The sequence below is a fragment of the Moschus berezovskii genome, chromosome 22 (genome assembly GCF_049115385.1).
Source record: "Moschus berezovskii isolate FMDL1 chromosome 22, NW_MosBer_1.0, whole genome shotgun sequence".
In the NCBI taxonomy this organism is placed as follows: Eukaryota; Metazoa; Chordata; class Mammalia; order Artiodactyla; family Moschidae; genus Moschus; species Moschus berezovskii.
The window spans coordinates 3141348-3161211 of NC_142481.1; the positions used below are offsets into that span (position 1 = coordinate 3141348).

The 19864-nt window shown below is 52.8% G+C and overlaps 1 protein-coding gene and 1 long non-coding RNA gene across 4 annotated transcripts; one reads left to right on the forward strand and one right to left on the reverse strand.

Moving 5' to 3' along the window:
• Positions 1–186: 186 nt before the first annotated feature.
• Positions 187–7660, reverse strand: TMEM150B (transmembrane protein 150B). Of its 2 annotated transcripts, XM_055410716.2 has the most exons (8): positions 7521–7660; positions 7083–7217; positions 6670–6745; positions 5690–5749; positions 5552–5619; positions 5265–5392; positions 3219–3402; positions 187–656 (listed from the first exon to the last, which is right to left on the reverse strand). In XM_055410716.2, the coding sequence occupies exons 3-8, from the start codon at positions 6735–6737 to the stop codon at positions 457–459; spliced, it is 708 nt and encodes a 235-aa protein (XP_055266691.1). In that variant the 5' UTR covers positions 6738–6745; positions 7083–7217; positions 7521–7660; the 3' UTR covers positions 187–456. The 2 variants fall into 2 exon arrangements, with proteins under 2 accessions (XP_055266691.1, XP_055266693.1); XM_055410718.2 differs by lacking the exon at positions 7521–7660 and having other exon boundaries at positions 7083–7233.
• Positions 5233–7978, forward strand: LOC148774269 (uncharacterized). 2 transcript variants are annotated; one of them, XR_016035882.1, is made up of 3 exons: positions 5233–5327; positions 5574–5710; positions 7762–7978. It is a non-coding gene; the product is annotated as an uncharacterized LOC148774269 (long non-coding RNA). The 2 variants fall into 2 exon arrangements; XR_016035883.1 differs by lacking the exon at positions 7762–7978 and adding an exon at positions 5812–6033.
• The last annotated feature ends 11886 nt before the right edge of the window (positions 7979–19864 follow it).

Below are 19864 nucleotides of genomic sequence, written 5' to 3' on the forward strand. Positions count from 1 at the left end.
GGACTGTGGGTGGGGGAGCCGTTTCTATTTTATTTATTGATTAATTTATTATTTTATTTATTGATCAATCTCTCTGTGGGGTGGGGTGGGGGAGGGATGGGGCTGGTTGGGGTGGCTTAGCAGATCCGGACGGACAGGGCCGTCTGTCCTTGTGTGCCCAACTCCCCCTTCCTGGGCCCCCTCCTCCCCGCAGTCCTCTCCCTCTGCCCCCACGACCTTCTGTACGGATTTGCTCTCCGGAAGGAATTCTGATTTCGCGTGATCCTGCCTGCGTCCGTGTCTCTGATTCCGCCGGCGGCAGCAACAACAAAAAATTAACAATAATAATAATAAATATCCTTGATCAGGGATGGCTGGCTGGCCTTGGCCTCTCGTTTCCTGGGTGGCCCCGACTGCAGGGACGGAACCAGACGGCAGGGACAGGAGGTGTGAGGACGCTGCTGGCTGGACGGCTGTTCACAGCTGGACGTGCAGGGAGGTGGGGGAGTCCGGCGGGGGGCGGAGGCTGCCAGAGCCTGGCTGGAGACACAGGGTGCAGCCGTCCAGGCGGGAGAAGTCCACGGCAAGGAGGCCGAACAGGATGAAGAGCAGCATGGCGACGACCCACTCGCAGATGGCCGAGACGGAGCGCATAGACCAGGCGTGCAGGACGACCACTGGGGCCAGGGTCAAGGGCGCAGGGCGACAGGGAGGAGCCGGAGCGCGCGGCACGCCCGCCCCCGGCTGCCCGCCCCTGACACGCCCACCCCGCCCCGGGAACGGCCCCTCTCATCGGACAGCCTCCCCCGTCCTCGACAACTCCTCCCAGACGCTCTCAAAGGGGCCCTCCTTGACCCCCATCTGTCTCCATCCGCTTCCCAAATATTTCTCGTCGCACGTTCCTCCTGTTTGCGGCAGCATTCCCACTGTCTCAAAAATGCTCCCGCCTCCAACACCGCACAGTGTCCTAAAGCTATCCTGGGACCTCCCTGGGGGCCCAGATGGTAAAGAATCCGCCTGCAATGTGGGAAACCCGGGTTCAATCCCTGGGTCGGGAAGATCCTCTGGAGGAGGGAATGACAACTACTCCAGCATTCTTGCCGGGAGAATCTCCATGAACGGAGGAGCCTGGCGAGCTACAGTCCGTGGGGTCACAGAGGTGGACACGATTGAGCGACTGACACTAAAGTTACCCTCACCCCGCCCGCCAGCTTCAGGCTGTGGTTGCAACTTTCTCCCCCCACCTGTGGCTCACAGGCCCCTCCTACTCACTGCAAGCAGAGCCTTCTTCCTAAACTCTCTTCCTCTTTCTGGGAGCCCCCACCTCCATGACAACCCCATCCACTCCGGTGCCCCAGCAGACCCTTGGGAATCGCCCTTACCCCTCCCATCTCCGCCCCCTGGCCGGCTGGTCACCCCAAGTCTTGTCTGTCTTGCTCATCTCTCTGGTCTGGTGTCTCTACTGTCCAGCCTTGTCCCTTCTTCAGCTCTGCAGTCCCAGCTGTTTATAAAATGAGTGTGACCACTGGCCGACACACACCCCCAGCTCCAGCCTGGCAGAGCTGCCCCTCATTTTCTGGGACCACCGCCCAGGTCACTGAAGCGCTCCTCCTTTCGGCCAACCCAGCTCCGACTCACCCCTCCTAGATCAGACTAGACATCATTTCATTCATTCAAGGGATTTTAGACAGTGAGGAAGGCCAGTACCATCCCCTAGCCCCACTGATCCTCAGAGAAATTGTAAGCCCCCAAACACAAGTGCTGACCCCAGCCCTGACCATGTACCTCTCCTGCTCACAAGCTTTCTGGGGCTCCCTATTGCCCTGAGGCAGAAGCCCAAGCCTGTAACTCCTCACTTTTCCGCTGGAGAGCCCTGACCTCTGGGCCTGCCAGCAGCCTTATCGGCCCCACACCAACCTCCCAACGCAGGCTAGTTCTGCAAGACCAGCACAAAACATGTCAGGTCTCAGGCCCCTCCGTGGCCATCCAGCCCTTACCACGCTCAGCAGCCCATCTTACAGTCCTATCTCCCCCACCTCCCGACAGTCAAGGGATGTTTGGGGCCCCCGGGCTGAGGACTCTGTAGCCAAACAGATCATGAGCACAGGCGGGGTTTGAGAGGGGCCGCCTGGACCTCGTGGTCAGTTTCGCCCACCACTGCGGAGGACCTGTGCTGGTTCTGCAGCTGCGGTTGCAGAAGGCTGAGTTCAGGAGCCAGCCCTTCCCGCCCATTTCATGGGATTCTATCCGCTGCTCTGGGAAACCGGATCACCACCTCCAATTTGCTGGGAAAGTGGATCCAAGTCTCCAAAGGGATCCACTGAGGGCAGCCCACCCAGGGCCTCGCTGGCTCCCCCTGGCCTCTTCCGGATGCCAATGACCTCTTGGGCACCCCTTCCCACCCGCCCCCTCAGGGGGCAGCTGTCCTCAGGGCTGACCCCACTCTCCCTCAGGGCACTCTGCTAATCAGTAGCAATCACTGTTCTGATAAAGGCAAGACCATTCCACCGATAGGGAAACTGAGGCTCCGAGACTGGTTCGGCTTGCTCAGAGGTGTGGTGAGCTGGTGGGTTCTGGGGTGATTCAGAAGCGGGTTGGAGTCCAGGCTTTACCCAGGGGCATGCTGGTAAACATGGGACAACCAGCTCTGATTTGTAACACACGTCAGTTTATGGGGGAGAAACGAAAGCCACCTCCACCATTTCAAGCTGCTAGTGTGGCTTTCCAGGTGGCGCTAGTGGTAAAGACCTGACCTGCAAATACAGGAGACCTGAGAGACGCAGGTTTGACCTCTGGGACAGGAAGATCCCCCGGAGGAGGGCATGCCAACCCACTCCAGTATTCTTGCCTGGAGAATCCCATGGATAGAGGAGCCTGGTGGGCTACAGTCCACGGGGATCACAAAGAGTCGGGCACAGTCAGAACACTGACTGTTGGCCCGTTCTGTGCCGTCTAAGCGCCTCACGGGCTCCTTCCTTCCCCACACTCCTTACCACCGTCCTCATTTGATAGATGCGGAACCGAAGCACCGGGAAGTGAGGAGAGAAGAGGAGTCCCCCGCACCCTCCCCCCGAACCCCTGGCTAGCACACTGAGGTGGTGGGATTCCAACCCAGGCAGCATGCCCCCAGACCCGGGACTCACTGACAATCCTCTGTAACGCTGTAGGAAGGGGCACCCAGGACGGCACAGAGCAGACCCACCCCATCGGAGAGCCACCCCCACTCCAGGGAAGGATACTGGCCACCTCGAGGATGAAGCAGGCGCTGCAGAGCACCAGGCGGAGTGGCCCGATCCAGGGAGCCCCAGGCTGGGGCAGGTTCTTCATCCGCCAGGAGAGGAAGAGCTGCAGCCAGAAGTATAAGATTCCCACGAAGAAGGCCAGGAAGGCGCCTGTCAGGTGCGTGGGCCGCTGATTCTTCTCCTGGGAAGAGGAGGGCGCAGAGTTGAGGGGCGGAGGTGCGGAGAGCCAGGGGCCGGGCCCACCTCCACAGGCTGTGCCGGAAGACTGCCTGCCATACCCGGCGACAGGCATGTTGATTCAGTGCACTGGCTGTTTATTGTCTGCTCCACCCACCCCACGAGGGCCCCCATTTAAAGCTGCTGTTTCCTGCTGGCACCTCTGTCCCTCAAACAGTGCCTGGCACATGCTGCGTGCTAAGTGGCTTCAGTCCTGTCTAACTCTTTGCAACCCCACGGACTGTACTCACCAGGCTCTTCTGTCCATGGGATTCTTCAGGCAAGAATACAGGAGTGGGTTGCCATGCCCTCCTCCAGGGGATCTTCCCAACCCAGGGATCTAAGACCCCCATCTCTTGTGTCTCCTGCATTGGCAAGTGAGTTCTTTACCACTAGTACCACCTGGGAGGCATAGTAGAGCCTCACAAATATTAGAATAAATACTTCATTCTCAGCCTTGGTAGGAGAGAGCAGATTATTGCCACTAAGGGGGTAAAAATTGGTTCCTGGAGGCTGAAAAAAAAATCTTAAATATTGCAATGGTTTGTGCCTTACTGATATCATTTGTATTACATTAAAAATTTTAATATGAACTATTTCATGGGTGAAGGGATGATTAGGAGAAAATGTCTAAAAGAGGCTTCTGGAGAATTCCCTGGTGGTTCATTGGTTAGGACTCAGCACTTCCTGGGCTGTCCTGGTGGCTTAGATGGTAAAGAATCTGCCTACAATGCAGGAGACCTGGGTTTGATCCCTGGAGAAGGGCATGGCTACCCACTCCAGTATTCTTGCCTGGAGAACCCCATGGACAGAGGAGCCTGGCGGGCTGCAATCCAAGGGGTCGCACAGAGTCTGACAGGACTGAGCGATTAACACTTTCACTTCTTTCAGTGCTTCGACCTCAGGGGGCACAGGTTCAGTCCCTGGTGGGGAACTAAGATCCTGCGTGCCAAGTGGAGTGGCCAAAAAAGAAAAAAAGGAAGGCTTCTGAGTGGAGGGCAGTAATGATTACAGAAAAAGAAAGGTTAGGGAACACAGGAATATATCAGTGAGTGAATGATTTTCTATGCAAATATGATGTGGAATTTTTACTAAGTTGTAGGCAGCCTCTTGTCTAAACACCGTGAAGCTTCCCTGGCCCTTTGGTAAGAGAAGTTTGGCATCATAGGTAACCACAATAGAAAAATAAAATGATAAGATAAATCAGATAGATTTCTCCATCACTCCTCCATTTACTTATTCTACCAATACCTACTGAGCTTCGTGGTTAAGAATGTGGGTTCTAAGAGTCAAGGAATCTGGGTTCATCTCTGACCACCAAGAACCTGGTAATAAAGAAATATCTCTGGCATTTGACCAAAAAGAACCTCCCGGCAGTTCTTGTGGAGATGGATTAAAATAACCCAGCACAAGGCAAAGCTAGTGCCTCCTACAGAGTGAACACCCATCCACAGGGCGGTCCAGCGGACAGGACTCCGCGCTGTCACCCTCAAGGGTCTGGGTTCCATTGGTCGGTGAACTAGTATCCTCCGCTAAACCAAGCGGTGCGGCCAAAAAAAAAAAAGAGCGCGAACTGAGAAATTTCATCATTAAACGGAGGGGTACCCCAGACTCCTAGGGGTCCACGGAATGATTACAAAGGGCCTCCTACGTGATCTCGACTCAGAGAGAGGACCTCATCACTGCCTCCACGGCCCGAGAGCCACAGAGAAATACAAGTCCCAGGAGGCCGTGCGGGGAGCAGCCCTCCTCGATGAGGACTCTGCGCCCCGGGGATGCTGGGAGTTGTAGTCCCACACTTCGGCGGGCTGGCCTACTCCGTCTCACCTGGAAATTGCCCACTATGGAGGTGCCCAAGGCACAGAGGAGCCCCGTCCACAGGATCACCTGGTTAGGCCACTTTCGGACGCCCCACTCCCGAAGCTGGTAGTAACGGAGAATGCAGATCCAGGCGGCTGGGAGGAGAGGAAAGTGGGTGGGAGACGGGAGCCCCAGACTTGGGGGTAGGGCGTGGGTCCAGGGGTGGGAGCCCAACTCCAGAGTTTGCGGGGGCGGAGGAGGCAGGGACCCCGACGGTCCCGGCTGGGCGGGGCTCGCACCGCAGGAAAATTTACCCGAAGCCGCTCCGACGTTCAGCACCTGGCTGAAGATGCAGCTCTGGGGAGGCGCGTTTCCACACACACTGCGGGGAGACGGAGGCTCACCGCCCTGCTCCCGCCCGACCCCGGCCGCCCCGCCGGCGCCGCAACTACCTGATGTACGGGAAGCCGTCGGTGAGGTTCACAGCCTTGTTAACCACAGCCAGAGAGAACCTGGGGGCGGGACGCAACGGTGAGCCGCGGGCTTGCCACGACCGTTTTCCTTCTGTTTCCAGCACAAACCCGGCTCCTCGCTCCCTGTCTCTCAGGCCCAGACCAGCCCCCAGCCCCTCCCTCAGACCCGAGGGTCCAGGCCCCCAGCCCCTCCTCCAGACCCCCAGCCCCTCCTCCAGACCCCCAGCCCCTCCTCCAGACCGGGGGTCCAGACCCCCAGCCCCTCCTCCAGGCCCCCAGCCCCTCCTCCAGACCCCCATCCCCTCCTCCAGACCCCCAGCCCCTCCTCCAGACCGGGGGTCCAGACCCCCAGCCCCTCCTCCAGGCCCCCAGCCCCTCCTCCAGGCCCCCAGCCCCTCCTCCAGACCCGGGGGTCCAGATCCCACTCTTCCTCCCTCAGACCCGGGGGTCCAGACCCCCATCCCCTCTTCCAGACCCCCAGCCCCTCCTCCAGACCCGGGGGTCCAGATCCCACTCTTCCTCCCTCAGACCCAGGGGTCCAGACCCCCATCCCCTCCTCCAGGCCCCCAGCCCTCCTCCCTCAGACCCGGGGGTCCAGTCCCTCAGACCTTCCTGGCTCAGACGCAGGTATGTCTCCTTCCTCTAACACTCACGCAGTCCATTCCCTGGTGGCACAGTGGATGGGAATCTGCCTGCCCATGCAGGGGACGCGGGTTCCATCTCTGGTCCCAGCATCCCACTTGCTGCCGGGGACAAAACCCTCGGGGGCGCCACCACTCCTGAGCCTGCTGCAACTACTGAAGCCCAAGTGCCTAGAGCCGGCGCTCTGCAGCCAGAGCAGCCACCACAAGGAAGAGTCGCCCCACTCACCACAGCTAGAGAAAGCCCGTGGACAGCAGCAAAGAACCAACACAGCCTAACATAAGTAAATAAATGGAAGAACACAGACACACACTCACACGGTCCAGATGCCAGCAATAGCCGAGAAGGCCAGGCAGATGGGCAGCAGAGACAAGTATCCCCACATGCCGGGGTCTGCAGGGGAGGAGAGGGGAAGGGACTGAGGTCAACACTGCCTCTGCGTCTCTGTCTCAGGTGAGGAGCCAGCCCTAAGGGTTTAGGAGTGTCATATTCTGGGACTGTCTTTGAGGCCCTCTTTGGCTCCCAGGCATAAATAGCGGGCAAGTGTTCATGATGATAACACCAGCTCTGTGCTTGGGGCACTTTCGCTTTTTTTTTTGCACAATCCTTTATCCTGTGTCCCAGTGTCTTTTAGCTGTCCTGCCCCCACCCAGCTCCCGAATCTCTCCAGCCTCTCCCCAGTGCCAACCTCTGTCCACCCCACCCCCGCTCCCCTCTGCCAGGTGCTCACCTGTCCAGGCTCTCTCAGGCTCTCTCGGTCCTGGAGCCGCGTGAGAGTTTGGGGAAGAAGGCTGAGCGGTGGGGGTGGGGCTGTCCGCGCCCCGGCAGAGCCAAAGTCCACGATCGATCGAGCGCCAGCAGGACACTGTCAGGTCAAGAGGGTGACCTCCGCTGTCCCAGGACTTCACCCTCAAACTAACTGCACTTTCAGTCTCAGAACGGAGCGGGCCGTGGCTTAGCTCCCAGGACCCTCCAGCTCCCTTCCTTCAGCTTTCTAGCTTCAGCGTTCAGACTCCCAGACGGGGAGTCCTCCCCAAGACCCAGAAATCCGAGCCTCCAGCTCTGTGCACCCTTCCTCCCTGGGGGATCCAGAAGTCCGGGCCTCCGGCCTCTTCCAGAGCACGTGCCATTGTTTCTAGCCCCTGTGGTCTAGCCTCCCTGCTGGTACCTCCTTGGGGAGCAAGAACCCAGACCTATGGGTGCCCGCTCTGCCGGGTGCCGCTTCTGTCTGGACGCAGCGGGGGCAGGCCAGGACCCTCATGCCCAGATCCTGCCCGCACTGGCCTCCCAGTTCCCCACAGCCAGGGCGTGGGTGGGGAGGGTGATTCTGCTGAAAAGATCCCCGTCAGGAGAACCTCCCTCCCACAAACCCACTGCTTCCTCTGGCCGTTCATTTTTCTCTCCCACAGAACAGCTCTCGGCTTCCTGCTTCCTCCCTTCTCACCACTCAGGTGCCTGGGCCCCGGCCCCCTCCTGCGTCCCCAGGACCCAGGAGTCCGCCCCCCGGCCTGTCTGCCCTCAGACCCAGAGAGCGTCTCCTCCCTGAGACCAGAAGTGCCAGCCACCCGCTCCCTCAGCTCCCCACGTCTTTTGATTTTTTTATAATTGAAATAAAATTCGCATAGGATTAACCATTTCACTTTATTTTATTGCGCTTTATTTAACTTGTATTTTATTTGACATTTATTGCATTATGGTTTGCGGCTCATCATGGCTTATGGGATCTTGGTTCCCCGACCAGGGTTGGAACCTGGGGCCCCCGGCAGTGACAGCGCTTTGTCCTAACCACTGGAGGGCCAGGGAATTCCCTAACCGTTTTAAATTATACAGTTCAGGGACATTTAGCTCATTTACAGTGTTTCAAAACCAGCACTGCTAGGTTCCGGAACTTTTTCACTACCCCAGGAAGAAGTCTCTTACCAGTTAAGCTGACTCTCCCAATTTCCTGCCTCCCCACCCCTCCACCCCCTGAGTGAGTAAGTGAAGTCTCTCAGTCGTGTCCGACTCTCTGCGACCCCGTGGACTGTAGCCCACCAGGCTCCTCCGTCCATGGGATTCTCCAGGCAAGAGTACTGGAGTGGGTTGCCATTTCCTTCTCCATGGCCACATCCAAACTGCTTCCCGTCTCTATAGATTTGGCACTTCTGGACATTTCATATAAATAGTATGTGCCTTCTCGTGTCTGGCTTCTGTTACTGAGCGTGATGTTTTTGGGGTTCATCCATGTTCCCAGGTGGGTAAAGAACCCTGCCTGCCAAGGCAGGAGACGTCAGAAACGATCCTGCCCTGGGTTCGATCCTTGCGTGGGGAAGACCCCCTGGAGGAGGGCATAGCTACCCACTCCAGCATTCTTGCCTGGAGAATCCCGTGGACAGAGGAGCCTGGCGGGCTACAGTCCATGGGGTCACACAGAGTCGGACATGACTGAAGTGATTTAGCATGATAGCACATTGTAGCACAGGTCAGTGCTTCGTGACTTTTCGTGGCTAAACGATATTACATCAACTCCCCCCATCACGGGGACTTCTGAAGCCCACTTCTCTGGTCCTTTGCACTTCAGGATTTCCAAGTGCCCCAACAGCTAGGGTTTTCAGCTCTCGGATTCCTTGAGAGCAAAGACGAGAGAGCACAGAAACAGACAGACAGGGATCACAAGTATTTCTTGAAAGCGGAGGCCCAGTGACCAATGAAGAATGAGATCTCTCGGGACTTCCCTGGTGGTCCAGTGGTTAGGACTCTGCGTGTCCACTGATGGGGGCACGGGTTGGATCCCTGGTCAGAGAACTAAGATCCCACAGGCTGCAGTGTGCAGTCAAAAACAAAAAAGAAAAAGCCAGAACATGAGATGCTATAGTAGTGCAGAGCGGGGCAGGGTGGGCCCAGAAGGGGAAGTGGCTAACCAGCGGTGGCAGCCAGTGCCTGTCTGGCTGTGGGGGAAGTTTGGGACAATGTCACAAGCCATGCTTAGAGGAGGCAGGAGAGCTACAGGAAGGCTTTCTCGCAGGGCCCAGGTGGTTCCTGAAACCTGGCCCCTGAGGGTTGAGTGCTTTTGTCTTTCGACCAAAATAGAAATGGCCAACCTGCGAGTTTCCGTTTTCTGTGGGGCCATGCTGAGTCCTGTGGCCCAGCCTCTCAGGGAGCTCTCAGGGTCTGATACCAGCATATCAGTGATTTTGCAAAAGGGATTTAGGCAACCCAGTAGACATCTCCTTAGAAGGTTGCTGTTAGTCACGAGGCCCGGATACCTTAGTTAATGACTTCAGTGTTTTTCAAAGCAGGACAAGGTGCAAGAATTTGGGCTGGTAACATTTTTTCCTGAAAATATCTGAAGGCCCGTTCTTCCAGTTTTCCCAGAGTGCAGAGTGCCTCATTCCAGGGTGTTAAAGGTTAGTGACTCCAGTTAAAGCTGGGTTAAAAGTTAGTGACTCCGGTGGCTAACACCTCCATCTTTTAGAGTCAGGTGGAGAGCGACATTCCTTAGTGGGCAGTCTGCTGGGTTACAGAGTGTGGGACCCACTAGGAGAAATGAGCCTGGACCCTAAGTTCTCAGTCGTCATAAAGGGCTTGGATGTTATCCTGAGAGTACTGGGGAGCCATGGAAGGTTCTTGAGCAGGGAAGACAGAGAGGAGCCGACACTGGTGGCGTGTAGACATGAAAGAGATGTAATACGTGTTAACTAATCTTATGTGTCAGGCCCTGCCCTGTGTGCTCCATGGGGGTTAACTGACTAATTCTCATGACAGCCTGAGTTGTCACTGCTGGAGTTATACCCCAGATCCCCTAATCCTCATGAAAGTAGAATTCCTGGTTTCTTGACTCACTTCTACATCACACACACACACACACACACACACACAGAGCCCAGTGACCTTGAGGAAGAAGCTCCTGGAATAATTCCACACTTCACACCTCTAAGCGATACCCCAGAAGATCCAGAAATTTCAACCCCGCAAACAGCTCGGACAGATTGATTTCGAATCCCACCTCTGCCAGTTAAGAGCTGGGTGCCCGTAGAGAGCCCTGCAACAGTTGTAACAGTAAACCACAAGCGTAGTGGCTTAAGGAAGCACAGATTTATTAGCTTCTGGTTCCGGAGGTCTTTGTCCCCGTAGGTTGAAATCAAGGGGTGGGCAGGGCTGCGTTCCTTCTGGAGGACCCGTTTCCTCGTCTTTTCCAGCTTCCGGTGGTGCCTGCACCCCTTGGCACAGGGTGCCTACCTCCCGCTGCACGGTGGGAGGTACTTCGTCACCACACCCCCTTCTCTGACTCTGACCCTTCTCGCACTTGTGAGGACTCCGTGATTATGTTGGGCTCACCCTAAAAATCCAGAAGAAACTCCCCATCTCAAGACCCTGAATTTAACCTCATCTGCAAAGTCCCTTTTGGCGTGGAAGGTGATGTCGACACCCGTCCTGGATACCAGGATGGACACAGAGCCCAGGGAGGGGGCGGGGTGGGGGTGCTGGATACTCCCCGCCGCTCACCCCGCCGGGAGCAGCGACCCCCACACAGCTTGCCCCGTCTGCGCTGGCGCCTGTCTCAGCCCTGCTCCTCGTCCTTTCTTTCTTTCTCACTGCATCTTAGGTTATTAATTTCTCTGTGTCCCCGCTTAGGGCTTTATTTCATTTTTAAATATTTATTCCCTTATTTGGCTGCAACGGTCTTAGCTGCAGCCCATGGGGCCTTTAGTGGGGGGCGTGAGAAGTCATAGTGGCTGCTGTGGGATCTAGTTCCCTGACCAGAGATGGAATCTAGGCCACTCCCCCCACCCCCACCTCTCCCCCGACCCCCCGGGGAATTGGCACTGGGAGTGTGGAGTCTCAGCCACTGGACCACAGGGGGAGTCCCTCCTGTGTCTCTTTCAAAAGGAAATAAAGATGCCGACCTCCAGGTGACCCTAGGCAAGAACACCTCCCCCCACTTCCCATGCTCTGGGCGTTGGTACCGAGGTCCCCACAGGGGCACAGAGGCTAGGCTGACTGTCTCCCCTGCAGTGACTGTGACGGCCTCAGGACATCCCTGTGAGGACCTGGGGGCCGGGGGAAGACAGCTCTGTGGGCTGCTTTCACTGTGGGCACCAGGCTCATCCCACTGTCCACGTGCAGGCTGGGGGCCTGGAATCTTCTGGATCCTTCTGCTACCGTGGCTCAGCTGAAGGGAGGAGGCCGCGCTCTTCCTCTGGGTGAGAGGATACTGCACTTTTGCTTTCAGGAATCTTTCCCTTCTGCCCGGTGGTCGGATCATTTTCTCCAGAAAAGTGAAACCGCCCATGTCGGGGATGAAGGCCTCCAGGTGTTTGTTTTCTCATCTGTAAAAGCAAGGCTCATAATGGTGCCTCCCGCATGGAGTTCAGGAGCGAGTCCACCGGGCTTCCCTGGTGGCTCGGTGGTAAAGAATCCGCCTACCAGTGCAGGAGACGCGGGTTCCATCCCTGGTCCGGGAAGAGCCCACAGTCCGCGGAGCAACAAGGTCGGTGCACCACGGCTCCTGAGCCGGTCCTCTGGAGCCCGGGAGTCACAACTGCGGCAGCCCTCACGCCTAGGGCCTGTGCTCCGCAGCGAGGGCGTAACCCCACACACGCTGCAGACAAGAAGCCCGGACAGCGGTGAAGACCCAGCGCAGCCAAAAGTAAATACATGAATAAACTCTAAAATAAATAAATAAATACACACACGCACGCGCACACACATATGGGCTTCTCTGGTGGCTCAACAGTAAAGAATCTGCCTGCAATGCAGGAGATGTAGGTTTGATCCTTGGGTCGGGAAGATCCCCTGGAGGAGGAAATGGCAATCCACTCCAGTACTCTTGCCTGGAGAAAACCACGGACAGAGGAGCCTGGAGGGCTACAGTCCACGGGGTCGCAAAGAGTCGGACACAAATGAAGCGACTGAGCGCGCGCACGCGCGCGCGCACACACACACACACACACACACACACAAACACACCACGTTTATATAAAGAGTGAGATCACCGAGGGACTTGAATGGTCCTGGCACATCGTGAAAGCAGCGCACGGTTCGGTCTTCAGGTTGACGGCTCATCCAGGAGGTGCTCAGAACCCCCACACAGCCTCCCGCACCCCTGAGAGGTTGTGCTGCTCTGTAGGGTGGGAGCTGGAGCTCAGAGCAAGAGGCTTGTGGTGTGGCCAGCTCTTCCAGGAAGCAGGTGCTGTTGTGGCGTTAGCGACACAAGGGATTTATTGGGATGACACCAATGCTTCTGAACTGTGGTGCTGGAGAAGACTCTTGGGAGTCCCTTGGACTGCAAGGAGATCCAACAAGTCCATCCTAAAGGAGATCAACCCTGAATATTCACTGGAAGGACTGATGCTGAAGCTGAAGTGCCCATACTTTCGTCACCTAATATAAAGAGCTGGCTGATTGGAAAAGACCCTGATGCTGGGAAAGATTGAAGGCAGCAGGAGGAGGGGGTGACAGAGGATGAGATGGCTGGATGGCATCACTGACTCAATGGACATAAGTTTGAGCAAACTCCGGGAGATGGTGAAGAACAGGGAGGCCTGGCGTGCTGCAGTCCGTGGGGTCACAAAGAGTCGGACACAACTGAGCCACTGAACAAGTGGAAGATAAAGGAGAGGAAGAACAGGAGGAGGCAGGAAGTCATTCTGCCCCCTGTGAGAGGAAAGGCAGGAGGACGGTATAGTTACGAAGAGCCTGAGACCATGCAACTGCAAGAACCCGCAGCCTGAGGGGAGAGGCAGTGCAGAGATCCACTGTGGGCAAATCCACAGGGACAGAAAGTATGTTAGTGGTTGCCGCATAGGTAGGGAGTGATTGCTTAATCACTTCCTCTCAGGGTGGTGAAAATGTTTGGAACTTGAGAGACATGATGGCGGCACAAGACTCTGACTGTAACTTAAAAATACTTAAAGGAAATTATTTTGTGTTCTGTGAATTGTTTCTCCTTCCTTTTCTTTCTGGCCACACGGCATGCATGTGGGATCTGTTTCCCCAGCAGGGGCAGAACCACTGACCCTTGCAGTGGAAGCTGAGTCCCAACCACTGAACCACAGGGAAGTCCTGTGTTATCTGAATTTTATCTCAATTCAAAGTTAAAAAAAAAAAAAGGAAAGGGAGAAAGAGAGAGACAGAGAAAGAAACAGGGGGGAGTAGAGGAAGGGGGCCTCAGCCCAGGTGGTAAAGAACCCGCCTGCCAATGTAGGAGACATAAGCGGTGCAGGTTTGATCCCTGGTCGGGAAGATCCCCTGGAGAAGGAAATGGCAATCCACTCCTGTATTCTTGCCTGGTGAATTCCATGGACAGAGGGGCCTGGCAGCAGAGTCAGACAGGACTGAGCGACTAACACTTAACTTTCAGAGGGAGGGGGAGAAGAGGGCAGAAGGGAAGGAGAAGGAAAAAAAAAGGAAAAAAAAGAGATTGCTATTAGATGAGCCCCACATTGGATGGCAGTGGCCAGGCACTAGCCGGGCCCCCATCCTAAGGCTTAGTCATTGGTTGGGGGCTGCCCGGAAGGAAAGAAACTGGATTCAAAAAAACAAAACAAACTAGTTTCAGGTACTGCAGCTGGGGGCAGTCGGCCAAATACTCTTCTCACAGTTAAGTAAGTTCTTTCTTGAACGGAGATCCACCTTGGCTACCAGGCTTGTCCAATATCACCATGGGGAGCTGGGGTCAGAACCCAGGTCTGTCTGGTTCTAAAATCTAATTCTTCCTCCTATGCTGTTGGTAGAGAATGTAAACTGGTACAGCCACTACAGAGAACAGCATGGAGGTTCCTTAAAAAATAAAAACAGAGCTACCATATAATCCTGCAATCCCACTCCTAGGTAGATATCCAGAGAAAATGATAATTTGAAAAGATACATGCATCCCAATGTTCTTTGTAGCACTATTTACAATATCCAAGACATGGAGGCAATCAGTGTGTCCATTAATAGATGAAAGGACAAACAGCAGTATGTTTATGCAGTGGAATATTACTCTGCTATGAAAAAGAAGGAACCAATGCCAAAAAAGAGTATATATAATTATATTTTATGTTTATGTTTATTTATAGTTATATTTAAATATATATATAAATAACTGAATCACTTTGTTGTACACCTGAAATGAACACACCATAGTTATTCAACTAGACTTCAATTTAAAAAATAAAATAATAAGGCTTTCCTGGTGGCCCAGTGGTTAAGAATCTGCCTTGCAATGAAGGGGACACCAGTTTAATCCCTCATCTGGGAAGAACCCACATACTGGGCGAGGGGGGGGCAGGAGGGGGCGGCCAGCACACACACAGTTGTGTGCCGCAACTACTGAGCCCATGCGCTGCAACTACTAAAGCCCCTGGAGCCTGCGCTTCGCAACAGGAGAAGCCCCTGCGATGTGAAGCACCAAAGAGTAGCCCCTGACTGCCACAACTGAGCAGCAAGGAAAACCACCGTCAATAAATAAATAAATAAAGCTTTAAAAAATGAAATCATAAATGTGATTCTTTCCCAATTGGTCATGTTTCCTGCTTGAATACACATCCACACGTCCATCCATCCAAACTTCCGCCCAATCTACCTTTTCATCTGTGTATGTATCCTTGCCTTTACGCATTCATCCAACTAGCTATTTATCCACTCAACCATCCACTTGCCTATCTACCCCACCATCATTTCTTTGGATACTCTTCCAGCTCACCAAAGCTCCATCCATTCAACTATCCATTCATCCACCCATAAGGTCCTTCATTCTTTAATCCATTCTATCAATTCCCTCTTCCCATTTATCCTACAATCCACCCATCACTCCAATCACCCACTTTCCTATTGATCCAGTCCACTTAATCAACCGTCTATATTAGCTTCCTGTGACTGCTGTAACAAATCCCACAAACCTGACAGCATAAAAAAACAGAGCCAAGTAAGGGGATGGCTGGGGTGGGTGGGCATTTCCAGCCTAGGCTGTCAGGGAAGACGTCCCTGAGGAAGGGACGTTGCAGCAAAGACATGGAGCAGGGAAGGGAGTGAAGCCTGTGGATATCAGTGGGCAGGGATAGACCTGCAGAGGTCCGGGCTTTTCGGCATCCGGTAAGGAAGCCAATAGGACTATAACAGAGTGAGCAGAAGAATCTGTCAGTCAGTCAGTTCAGCCGCTCAGTCATGTCCGACTCTCTGCGACCCCACGGACCGCAGCGCGCCAGGCCTCCCCGCCCATCACCAACTCCCGGGCCTGCTCAAACTCGCGTCCATCGAGTCGGTGATGCCATCCAACCATCTCATCCTCTGCATCCCCTTCTCCTTCCACCTTCACTCTTTCCCAGCATCAGGGTCTTTTCCAGTGAGTCAGTTCTTCGCATCAGGCGGCCAAAGGATTGGAGTTTCGGCTTCAGCATCAGAAAGAACAGTCAGCGATAAGATCAGACGAAGAAAAGAGGCCACTGTGATGACACTGGGTTTCGGTCTCGGTGTGCCTCCGCTGCCTGGAGCTTAGAAGGACGGTAAACACTTATCTCACCTGGTTTCTCTGGGTCAGGAACGGTCGAGCTGGGTGGTTCTGTCGTGGGGTTTCCCTCGAGGTGGCTGTCAAGCTGTGGACGGGACATCATCCTCTGAAAACTCAGCTCAGATGGGAGGGCTGTTTATGGGGTGGTTTATTCACATGACTGTCAGACTATCGGAGAAAGATTCAGTTCCTCTCTGGCTGCCGGCATGAGGCCTCCCTGGCTGGTAGATTTCGCCATGAGGCGGCTGCAGTGACCTTTTGACGCAGTGCTGAGTTCCTGCAGAGGACCGAGTGGTCCCACAGAGGATGGTGTCTCTGATATCCTAGCCACGGACTTGCCACCATTTCTGCGAAATCCTGTTGGTTACACAGCTCAGCCCTGTTCATTGTGGAAGGCCATGGGGGGTTGCGGAATGAAGGTCCTCTTGGGGGCTGGCTACTAGGGTGTGAGTCCACTGCAGAATTTTGAGCCTGACGAGGATGATTTCATGGATAGATCCGTGTGTGCATGTGTGTGTATGCACAGGGATGCACATCTATGTGCAGACACAGGAACGCGCGTATAAACTAGCAGACCACACGGACTGCTTATATCTCGTTCAATCATTACATGCGTTCTGCTCCTTGGAAGGAAAGCTATGACAGACCTAGACAGCATATTGAAAGTAGAGACATCACTTTGCTGACAAACGTCCATATAGTCAAAGCTGTGGTTTTTGCAGTAGTCATGTAAAGATGTGAGAGCTGGACCCTAAAGAAGGCTGAGCAAAATTAAAAAAAATTGATGCTTTCTAACTTTGGGGCTGAAGAAGATTATTCAGAGTCCCTTGGACAGCAAGGAGATCAAACTAGTCCATCCTAAAGGAAATTAACCATGAATATTCAAATTTAGACTTAAACTGAAGAAAGTAGGGAAAGCCATTAGACCATTCAGGTATGACCTAAATCGAAACAATTATGCAGTGGAAGTGACAAATAGAATCAAGGGATTAGATCTGATAGACAGAGTGCCTGAAGAGCTATGGATGGAGGTTTGTGACATTGTACAGGAGGCACTGGTCAAGACCATCCCCAAGAAAAAGAAATGCAAAAAGGCAAAATGGCTGTCTGAGGAGGGCTTACAAAGAGCTGAGAAAAGAAAAGATGCAAAAGGCAAAGGAGAAAAGGAAAGATACATCCATTTGAATGCAGAGTTCCAAAGAATAGCAAGGAGAGATAAGAAAGCCTTCCTCAGTGATCAGTGTAAAGAAATAGAGGAAAACAGCAGAATGGGAAAGACTAGAGATCTCTTCAAGAAAATTAGAGATACCAAGGGAACATTTCATGCAAAGATGGGCTCGATAAAGGACAGAAATGGCATGAACCTAACAGAAGCAGAAGATATTACGAAGTAGTGGCAAGAATACACAGAAGAACTATACAAAAAAGATCTTTATGACCCAGATAACCACGATGGTGTGATCACTCACCTAGAGCCAGACATCCTGGAATGTGAAGTCAAGTGGCCCTTAGGAAGCATCACTACAAACAAAGCTAGTGGAGGTGATGGAATTCCAGTTGAGCTATTTAAAATCCTAAAAGATGCTGTGAAAGTGCTGCACTAAATATGCCAGCAAATTTGGAAAACTCAGCAGTGGCCACAGGACTGGAAAAGGTCATTTTTCATTCCAATTCCAAAGAAAGGCAATGCCAAAAAATGTTCAAACTACCACACAATTGCCCTCATCTCAAACACTAGCAAAATAATGCTCAAAATCCTCCAAGCCAGGCTTCAACAGTACATGAATCATGAACTTCCAGATGTTTAAGCTGGGTTTAGAAAAGGCAGAGGAACCAGAGATCAAATTGCCAACATCTGTTGGATCATCGAAAAAGCAAGAGAATTCCTGAAAAATATCTACTTCTGCTTTATTAACTACACCAAAGACTTTGTATGGATCGCAACAAACTGGAAAATTCTTCAAGAGATGGGAATACCAGACCACCTTACCTGCCTCCTGCGAAATCTCTATGCATGTCAAGTAGCAACAGTTAGAACTGGACATGGAACAACGGACTGGTTCCAAATTGGGAAAGGAGTACATCAAGGCTGTATATTGTCACCCTGCTTATTTAACTTATATGCAGAGTACATCACAAGAAATGCTGGGCTGGATGAATCACAGCTGGAATCAAGATTGCCGGGAGAAATATCAATAACTTCAGATATGCAGATGACACCACCCTTATGGCAGAAAGTGAAGAAGAACTAAAGAACGTCTTGATGACAGTGAAAGAGGAGAGTGAAAAAGCTGCCTTAAAACGCAACATTCAGAAAACTAAGATCATGGTATCTGGTCCCATCATTTCATGGCAAATAGATGGGGAAACAATTGAAACAGTGAGAGACTTTATTTGGGGGGCTCCAAAATCATTGCAGATGGTGACTGCAGCCATGAAATTAAAAGACACTTGTCCTTGGAAGAAAAGCTATGACCAACTTAGCATATTAAAAAGGAGAGACATGACTTTTCCAACAAAAGTCCGTCTAGTCAAAGCTCTGGTTTTTCCAGTAGTCATGTATGGATGTAAGAGTTGGACTATAAAGAAAGCTGAGCACCAAAGAATTGATGCTTTTGACCTGTGATGTTGGAGAAGACTCTTGAGAGTCCCTTGGACTGCAAGGAGATCCAACCAGTCCATCTTAAAGGAAATCAGTACTGAATATTCATTGGAAGGACTGATGCTGAAACTCCAATCCTTTGACCACCTGTTGCAAAGAATGGACTGATTGGAAAAGACCCTGATGCTGGGAAAGATTGAAGGTGGAAGGAGAAGGGGACGTCAGAGGATGAGATGGCTGGATGGCTTCACCGACTTGATGGACATGAGTTTGAGCAAGCTCTGGGAGTTGGTGATGGACAGGGAAGCCTGGCATCCTGCAGTCCATGGGGTCGTAAAGAGTCAGACATGACTCAGTTACTGAACTGAACAGAACTGATTCGTTGGAAGGACTAAGGCTGAAGATGAAGCTCCAATCCTCTGGCCACCTGATGCGAAGAGCTGACACACTGAAAAAGATCCTGATGCTGGGAAAGATCGAGACGAGGATGACAGTGGATGGGATGGTTGGATGGCGTCCCCGACTCAATGGACACGAGTTTGAGCAAGTTCTGGGAGACAGTGGAGAGCAGAGTATACTGGAGCACTGCAGTCCATGGGGCCACAAAGAGTTGGACGTGACTCAGTGACTGAACAACAACAAATGCATTTTGTTATTACACACGTAATACATGAAAACAGAGAGAAACCTCCCCACAAACCGTTTATTTTTTTCCAGCTTTTTTTCAGGTAAGGCTGACAAACAAAAATTATGGATATTTAAGAATGAGATGGCTGGATGGCATCACCGATTCTATGGACACGAGTTTGAGTGAACTCCGGGAGTTGGTGATGGACAGGGAGGCCTGGCGTGCTGTGATTCATGGGGTCGCAAAGAGTCAGACACGGCTGAGCGACTGAACTGAACTGAAGGTGTAAAACATGGTTTTTCTGATATGCATAGATTGTGAAATCATCACCATGATAAAGCTAATTAACCCTTCACAGAGCTACCCTTTCGGTGGGAGAAGAGAGAACACTTAGGACTACTCTATTAACACATTTCAAATGTACGATATTTTATTACTAACTATAGTCACCACGCTGTATGTTAGACCCCTGGAATTTATTCATATTATAATTGGAAGTTTGTACCCTTCGACCAATCTCCCCTTACCACCTCCCAACCACCATTTCACTCTTTGTTGCTATGAGTTCAACTGTTTTCCGGATTCTACACATAAATGAGTTCACGCAGTGTTTGTCTTTCTGTGTCTGTCTTTTCTGACTGAGCACGGTGTCCTCCGGGTTCATGCATGTTGTTGCAGATGACAGGAGTGCCTCCTTCCTCATAGCTGAGAAACGCTGCGGTGTGTTTATGCACAGTTTCTGTATCTAATCACCTGTCCTCGGACACTGAGGTTGTTCCCGTGTCTTGGTTACCGTGACTCATGGTGCAG

Excerpts from the sequence above, each read along its gene's own strand:
- TMEM150B (XM_055410716.2), bottom strand. The coding sequence starts at position 6,737 with ATGTGGGGATACTTGTCTCTGCTGCCCATCTGCCTGGCCTTCTCGGCT. Across the intron at positions 5,393-5,551 it reads GAACGTCGGAGCGGCTTCGG|CCGCCTGGATCTGCATTCTC; the intron begins GTAAATTTTCCT and ends CTCTCCTCCCAG. Across the intron at positions 3,403-5,264 it reads CCATAGTGGGCAATTTCCAG|GAGAAGAATCAGCGGCCCAC; the intron begins GTGAGACGGAGT and ends TCCTCTTCCCAG.